Here is an 8,894-nt window from a genome sequence, read left to right as displayed (position 1 = left end):
TTTGTTTTTTTACTTTGTCCCAGATCATTTTTGCAATGATCTTAGATCTGTTGAGATAAAATTATAAAACGTCAAATACTATATCTGATATTTATGATTTCAAGTTATTCTCTTGAAATAAATTAAAAGTTACGTCAAAAAATAATAATTGAGTAAATAATTTGAGTATAGACTATGAGGATTTGTGTGGAGCAATATTTTTCCTGTTATTGAGTAAAATCAACACTCATCATTCTTAGGAATTTATATTATTTTCTTTAATTTTTATTTATAACTCAAGATATAATGTTTTAATAATATTTATGTAATTTTTTATTTTCTGACTCATCAAAACGGGACATATGCGCAAAGCGCGTACCCTAACACTAGTATATTTAAAACGCAGGAGATTGGTAATATAAAACACAAGAGATTCTTATAATTAATAAGATTATTTTCTTCTATTCAAATTATAATCGATTATTTTGTACCATTTAATCTACAAATTATTCCTTCTAACAAAAGGTTCGTCTGTATTTATGAATATTAGAACTTGAATGTTTTTTCAAATTTGTTGAAGTTGAAATACTCTTCAAATTGTTGAAACATTTCACCTTAGAAGACAGATAAAAAGGATGGGAATAATCAGCGGACTAATATATTTATGGCAAAAACGCGGCATATATGTCTTTGATTCTCAAAATTTCCAAAAAGAATTCCAGTATATTCACTCATTTACTGCAAAGAACAGCTTACAGGTGAAAGCATTTATTACTTTCCAACCACCGCTCTCTTCCCTCTATTAAACCCTCTCATTCCTTTCATTTCTCATCATAAACTTGTCAAGAAAAGGAAAAAAAAAAACAACAAAAAGAATATAACACACCTAGTCTAGGAAAATGGCTAGTGTTATAAGGATATTTTCTTGTACATTATTTGTGGTGTTTGTGTTGGTGAATAGTGCAACATGTCAAGAAGTGGATGATGCATTGGCACCAGAAGCTGGTGGTGGAAGAAGGAGGGCATTGGTTCCAGCCATGTTTATATTTGGAGATTCTTTAATAGACAATGGCAATAATAACAACTTGCCCTCTTTTGCAAAGGCCAACTATTTTCCTTATGGGATTGATTTTGATGGTGGCCCTACTGGTCGTTTCTCCAATGGTTACACTATGGTTGATGAAATTGGTAATTAAACACACATGTTTTTTGTTACATTTAGGCTGTCTACGTAATATCCCATAGAGTACAACCCTTCTCCGGACCCTGCATAAACGAAGATGTCTTGTGCACTGGGCTGCCCCTTTTTTTAAGCAACAAATCATTGTTTTCTACTCTTATTGCATGGAATTTATTTCTGCATACCTTCTTGATTCTTGTTTATGTATGTTAAGTTTCCTACTCTTAATTACGGCAGGGAAATTTCACTGCTTATATATCGATGATGAGATGCTATTTTGCTTGAGATGAACATTATGTAGTGTATTTAGGCTTGATCTCTAGTTATTCATTAAGGATTAGTTAAGTTTAGATCCACATGTTTAATTAAGCTAAAGATCATTAGAACTTAAAAGGGTTTATTCACATGCTAGAGATGGTATTAGTGTTATTAACTTCTTTTTGAGTATCTTCTGACATCAATTATCCAGGTGGCTTTTGGTTTAGTATATAAACCTTAAACAGCCAATTCAAATTTCATATGATGATTTTATTCGTGAGAACAGGTTATATATTAACTTGTTATTGTTCATTGTATTTCCAATAAGTGGATTCACTATCTAAAATAGAAACCAAGGGACAATGAAGAATATTAGAAGATTGTAATTGTAATAAAAGAGAATCTTTGCACATATTACCTTATAACCTATATATATAACTTCATCAATATATATATAGCCAAACAGAAGTTATAAGAATGGCTTGATAAATATACTGTACTCATTACTGCCTAATAAAGGGCTATATTGCGTGGATTTTCCAAAAGTTTTGCCGCACCCATGTTCAATTCTCCAAAAATGCACTACTTTTGGAGGATCATGGGAATATAATTAAGTAATATAATAATAGTTGAGGAAGAAAATCACTCAGAAAATTATACTAATCTTTTGCATGTACATGCACAGCTGAATTGCTAGGACTACCACTCATTCCAGCATACACAGAAGCTTCAGCAGATGCTTCAGGAGACAAAATGCGGTTTGGAGTGAACTATGCTTCTGCTGCTGCTGGGATTCTTGATATTACTGGCAGAAACTTTGTAAGTTCTTAATTATTGCATTTCCTAATTAATATACACCTCCCTTACCAAAAGGAAAAAGAAATGGTATGTGCATGATTTATACAATATGATGACATTATTATATTGATCAAGAAGGAACCAACAAGGAACTCGAATTTTTAGTGTCGTCGTCCCGAAATGGAGAGAATTAAATTTTTATAGAAAGAATTGCATTATCTCTGAGGTATTATAAATGAAATTGTTATATATTTTTAGTGGAGTACTTGAAAGGGAATAGAGTAATTAGTAGATTATAGGTATTGTTACACAAATAACCGGCCAGATTTAATGTATATTTGTTCTAACCGATATATATATCGATTATACATAATTATACATATATTACACATGAATCATACATTTATTATATATCCGCCGACTATTTTTAATTTATGAGATTAGGTGGGCAGCTATTTGAGATAATTCTTCTAGATTTATATTGCTTCTCACCCATTTACCAACCGCACAAAAAATAAATAGAGGTCAAAGACCAAAAAAAAAAGAGGGGTAAATTTAGGATACAAATCCCTCCCCCTGGAAAATACTAATATTTTATTGGCCCTACAATGCTTAAGGGTCTTATAAATGAAGCCTCATACATGACAATTTATTGTTAATATGTAGGAACCTAACATGTAAAGGTTGCAGACTTGAACTGTTTCATTAATTAATTAACAAGTAGCCATTAATTCAGCACAATAAAAAAACAAGAATAATGTAAGTTGGAGTATTAACTGGTAAATACGTAAACCATATAGTTTAATTACTAATAATTATTTGATTTTTGTTAATTTGGATATTATATTCCAGGTTGGGAGAATTCCATTCAATCAGCAAATCAAGAACTTTGAGAACACACTCGATCAAATTACAGACAATCTTGGTGCACCAGATGTAGCACAAGCATTAGCCAAATGCATGTTCTTTGTGGGAATGGGAAGCAATGACTACCTCAACAATTACTTAATGCCCAATTATGATACTAAGAATCGGTATAATCCTCAGCAATATGCCAATCTATTGGTTCAACAGTATAGTCAACAGCTTAGTGTAAGATATACTCCTTTATTTTTTATCCTTAAAGGGGAGCCCGAAGCTAACACTAAATTTGTCTACGTGTGACCTGTCACGGGTTCGAGTCGAATTGTGGAAGAAGCCATTAATGCTTGTATTAGATAGGCTGTCAATATCACACCCGTTGGGATGCTGCGCTTCCTCGGACCCTACGTGAATGCGGAATGCTTTGTGCACCGAACTGCGCTGCCCTATTTTTTTCCTTTTTTTCTTCGTGAATACTTTCTTTTACTATCTAACTAAAAAAAAGACAGTCCGGTGCACTAAGCTCCCGCTATGCGCGGGGTCCGGAGAAGGGCCGGACCACAAGGGTCTATTGTACACAACCTTACCCTGCATTTCTGTAAGAGACTGTTTTCACGGCTCGAACCCGTGACCTCTTGGTCACATGGTAACTACTTTAATTAATGTTATTATATTCATCGTTTTTTGGAATTGTTGAAATTGCAGAGATTGTATAATTTGGGAGCAAGAAAATTTGTGATCGGTGGATTAGGACTAATGGGTTGCATTCCAAGTATTCTTGCACAGGGTAATGGTAATGTGTGCTCAGAGGAAGTGAATCAGCTTGTTTTGCCATTCAGCAACAATGTTAAGTCAATGCTTAGCAACTTAAATGCCAATCTTCCTGGTTCTAAGTTCATCTACATTGACATTAAGAACATGTTCCAAGATCTCCTTACCAATTACAGACGATATGGTAAGTAAATATTGACAACTTTCTTATCTAATTTCTTCGTCTTATCATATTTAACTCATGAGAAGCCCTTTGGAGTAACATGAACATTTAAAAGTATAGCCGCTTTCAAAATAATAGCAAAAATAAATGTATATTTTTTGTATATATATATATATATATATTTTGTATGTTATATACAAAAATTATACATTTTTCCGACTACTGAATATAAATAGTTTTTGATGCGGGCTAGAATTGATAATATCCCATTAAAATTTATATAACTTGCTTGTAATTGGACCGGAACGGTTTTTCTATTCTTTTGTTCTCTATGATCATCCATGCAAATGAAAATCTTAGCATATGTTTTTTTCAATTTAGACAAAGCTAATTATTTATATATCATGTTGACTCATATTCTCTAATAAAATTTATTCTTATCAATTAATGAAGTTAAAAAATTTATACCCGTGATGTATTGTCACGAAAGGGATGGAACAGACAAATAAGTCATGCTCCCTCTGATTCAATTTATTTGAACTTTTTCGGAGTATGGGAGTTAAATTGACTAATTTTTAGTGTGAATTATGACATAGATTCTTAAAATAAAATTTATATTTTCAAAAATTACATAAAAAGTAGTATAAGTTACAATAATTAATAATTCAAAATATATAAAAACTATTTACAAAAAAAAAAAAAAGGATTCATTCCTTTTGTGTGTTTCTCTCATTTCTTTCCATGAACATAAAGATTTTTCAAAATATTAACAAAAATCTTCTTTTTTCTAATGATGCTTGCAGGATTTAGCGTGATAGACAGAGGGTGCTGTGGAATAGGGAGAAATAGAGGGCAAATAACATGTCTGCCATTGCAAACACCATGTCCAAATAGGGATCAATACATATTTTGGGATGCATTTCACCCAACTGAAGCAGTGAATATCTTGTTTGGAAGGAGAGCTTTTAGTGGTGGTCCTGATGTTGTTTATCCTATCAACATTCAGCAGCTTGCTGCTCTTTAATTAAGCTTAATTTCCATATATTTTGTCTCTCTCTCTGTGTGTGTAATTTGCTATATTTAGTTGAGAAAATATTCTGACTGTGAAGAAGTACTGGAAATTGCAGCAAAACCTGAGGCAGTTGCACTTGTACTAAACTATTAATGGGATGTGTTAGAATGTGAAAATCCTTTTTGTCTCTACACATTAAAATGCTCCTTGTTTGTTGCCTATTAAACAAAAGGAAGAAACTATATATTAAAGTTAAAGAATAAAAAATACCTAAGGATAGGGTACAACCAGCAATCGAAAACCAGACCAATCTCAGAAATACCATGATAAGATATACTAACGTTTAATAGAACTATTATATAGTGTATTCATTTTAATTTATTTTAAATAATAATTGATTCTAGCGTGCATGATCATATTTTTATCGAGTGTTGTAATCTCTTTCTTCTTCCACATATGTCAATGACAATTAAACTCTTATATTTTTTTCAATTTTAAGACAGTGTTTTATAGGTAATTTGTAGCATATCATTATCTACTTTTTTTTAAATTTGATATATACTTGTTAGTTCTTACTGCTCTTTCAGCCTCAGTAGTACATACAGAATCAGAAGACATTATGCATGGTTGATAATATTCCCTCCGTCTTAAGAGGGAATCAGTAGTCTCAACTGTTTCAGCAGATTTGATTTGCAGCAAAAATAAATTCCGTAGAATTTAAAGGCTGAGAACACAGGAGTTTTATACTGGTTAAGTATCGGTGTGGTACCTACGTCGAGTTCCCTTGGGTCACAAGGGTTCTCTTAAATCTTCAATAATTCGTTACAACAGTAGTGGTTTTTGGTTCGTTCACCACCAACGATTTCCAGCAACAATTGTTTCTCTAAACTTGACACAACTCTTGTTTTGTTTTCTAACACTTGCTATCTTTTGAGACACTAGTAAACTCAAGAATACATTGTTTGTGCTAAGAACTAGAAACGTATAGAAACAATGATAAGTTGTGTAGTCTTTTTCTTGAGTATGTCAGTCTTCTTATACGTGAGTCTTGAGATCATGCAAACTTCTTTTTGAGCTAGCCGTTGCAGATTGACCGTTGATTGAGGCACAAAATATTCTAAGAGTTTTGACCCAAGGATTGCCTCAGAATCCTTCTCAAGAGATGGGCTGGATTCAATGATTTCCTTACTTTCCGCATTCATAATCAAAGGAGTGATTTGCGACTTGACTTAACTGATCAATCTTCAGAATCTTGAGATTTCTTTTTGTTTCTCCCGAATGCACACGCAAGTATACGTGATCGCACAAGTAATAAAATGATAAGTCGAGTGTCGAACCCACAGAGACTTGTATCAACTACTTACTAAAATCACCAAGATTGTTATTCAGTCAAGCCAAAATCGAGTTCAAGAATGTGATTATACTAAACTATAATTCAAAGGATTAACTAAATTATCAAGTAGCAAAATAATTGTGGTGTATTCAGTAGAGACAAATATTCCAGGGTTGTGATCGATTCACCAATCCTATTGTATTCTAGTTAACTCTCCCTTTCATACAATTCACTCATGGTTGCTAATTAATCGAACAATTGCTCTCATAGCCTTCTCCCGAAGTACTACTCGCCTATTCAAAATAGATTAACGCCTATATTCCTATGAAATCAATCTATCAAGAACACATTAAGATTACGATATTTAATTAAGTACTGTGACTAAGTATATTCCTATCCTAACCACAATCCCCTCCCCCTAAGAGTTAAGATCATGCTCTCTTCAATTCTTCTCTAATCTAAACATGGCTTTCCCAAGCATAGCATAGATAGTAAATAGAACCTAACTGTTGGCCAGGCAATTAAGCAATTAATCATAGAATTGAAGAAACAACCATATATTAGTAAATTATAATCAAGGTTAAGTCAACATAAAATAATAATATTCATGGCTAAATCACAACCCAATAATTATGGGTTTTAACCACTCATGTTCGTAGTAACAATTTTTCAAGTATTTTGCATAAATAAATTACAAGGAAAATATAAAGGGATGAAGAACTCTATGATTTTCTCCTCCAAAAGTTGTCCACGTGGTGTTCTTGCCTCCGATCGCAAAACTCCTAAAAATGGTGTTTAATGACTATTTATATGTGTAGGGAAGAGACCTAGACGAAATAACCAAGTCCAAAATCAAATAGGAGACAAAGTAGGCTTTAAAAATCCGGAACACACTCGCCACGGGCCTCGCCTCGCAAGGCAAAACGCGAGCTTCACCTCGCTATACACTGTGTGCCGCAACCTCTTACGCGAGCTCCTCCTCGCTTTAGCGTGCGCGTCGCTAGCTCCATAGCGAGCTTTAATCCTCGTGTCATATGATCTATAGCGAGCAAATATTCTCGCGTCGCCCAACTTCTTATCTTCAATTCAATTTTTTGCTGCCTAACTTTTCAAACTCTTTTCTCATTCTCGTTTCTTGCTTTTTGGTTCTTTTTCAGTTGATCTCCTTTCTTTGTTTTGATTTCCTTTGTAATGTTAAACTTTATTCCTTGTATATTCAATAATTAAATAATCATAGCTCCATTCTTGTCATGTATAAAATACACATAAAATCTCTACTTTGCTCCCAATTTCGTCTTCAACGTACCTACACATAAAATAAACTCAATTAAGCACAAATATAGTATAGTTTAGCATTAAAGCCCCAAAATATAAGGTAAGTAATGCACTAAAAATATAGAATTATAGTCAAACATCACTACCCCACACTTAAACATTGCTCGTCCTCGAGCAATCAAACTATACTTTATATAGACACGACCTTTTTAAACAATTCTCCTAACTCATCACACCAAGAATCTTTAAAATAGACTAAGCACAAGAGTGTAACATCTTCACCTCATGATTTGACTCGCAAGTACCATTTATTATTCACAACTCACTCACTTACTCTAACATAGAGGGGGTCAATGACATTATCTTTCCTTCATGAATCAAGTGCCCTCATATACAAAAGAGAGTAGTTCCACACACAATAAAATTTAAGAACAATTAGGAACTCAAGATAGAAAGAATTCACTCACTCTCAGAAATAACATTCATATGCCACAAAAGATGCACCATAGGCTTGCCCGTAGTGTACTACTCTACTAATCGAGCTCATTCAGTCTAGGATCAAGTAGGACTTTAATTGGTTGTAATGTAGGCTGCGGGTCGGGTAGGATACATTTGAATATAAGAGTGACTACACCTCCCTAAGCACTTTAATACATACACTTTAATATTTAACCCCATACTTATGTCAAACCATAACTCCACCTTCGCATCAATGTATATTAACTCCATACATCTTTAAGCACAATTACATCAAGAGTCACCACTATTAAGGAGTATTTTTCACAGTAATAAAACTATATTTTTCTTTTTGTTTTCAATTCAAGTGGCTCTTATTTTTTCAAAACAGTGCACCTTTATCCTTATTTCATTAGTTCTACTCAAAAGCCAAACCAACCACCCCACACTTTAACTTTTACAAAGTTCATAACAATTCAAGTGCTCACGATAGGTTAAAAGGTTAAAAAATGGTTAATTCAAACAAATGAGTAAGGCTTGTAATGTGGTTGCCAAGGAAACAAGATTACAGTCTCAAAGGGGTTAACTACGTTACATAACAATTAGGCGGGTAAACTACACAAATCTGGCTCAACAAAGAAACGCCTATATCACTTCCAAGAATTAACAAAATATTTCGCTTTGCAAACACACGGGGCAAGTTCTAGACATCAAATGCAATGCACAGAATAACACATAAACCTCACACACACATGGCACATAACTCACTCAGGATTGGATTCATCAAGACACTCTAGTCAAAGCAGTT

General features: G+C 33.3%; 1 protein-coding gene across 1 annotated transcript; it reads left to right on the top strand.

Moving 5' to 3' along the window:
- The first annotated feature begins 803 nt into the window (after window positions 1-803).
- On the top strand, window positions 804-5,217 carry LOC107820696 (GDSL esterase/lipase At1g71691-like). Its single transcript, XM_016647027.2, has 5 exons — window positions 804-1,167; window positions 2,103-2,236; window positions 3,068-3,307; window positions 3,782-4,031; window positions 4,814-5,217. Exons 1-5 carry the CDS (start codon window positions 879-881, stop codon window positions 5,032-5,034), a joined length of 1,134 nt encoding a protein of 377 aa, XP_016502513.1. The 5' UTR covers window positions 804-878; the 3' UTR covers window positions 5,035-5,217.
- The last annotated feature ends 3,677 nt before the right edge of the window (window positions 5,218-8,894 follow it).

This window comes from Nicotiana tabacum, chromosome 4 (assembly GCF_000715075.1).
Source record: "Nicotiana tabacum cultivar K326 chromosome 4, ASM71507v2, whole genome shotgun sequence".
In the NCBI taxonomy this organism is placed as follows: domain Eukaryota; kingdom Viridiplantae; phylum Streptophyta; class Magnoliopsida; order Solanales; family Solanaceae; genus Nicotiana; species Nicotiana tabacum.
This window is presented reverse-complemented; position numbering and strand designations above follow the sequence as displayed.

What these genes read in the sequence shown, in the direction of transcription:
- LOC107820696 (XM_016647027.2), top strand. Translation starts at nt 879, where the DNA reads ATGGCTAGTGTTATAAGGATATTTTCTTGTACATTATTTGTGGTGTTT. An exon ending in CACTATGGTTGATGAAATTG is followed by an intron (nt 1,168 to 2,102) that starts GTAATTAAACAC and finishes GTACATGCACAG; the next exon opens with CTGAATTGCTAGGACTACCA. An exon ending in TACCAATTACAGACGATATG is followed by an intron (nt 4,032 to 4,813) that starts GTAAGTAAATAT and finishes TGATGCTTGCAG; the next exon opens with GATTTAGCGTGATAGACAGA.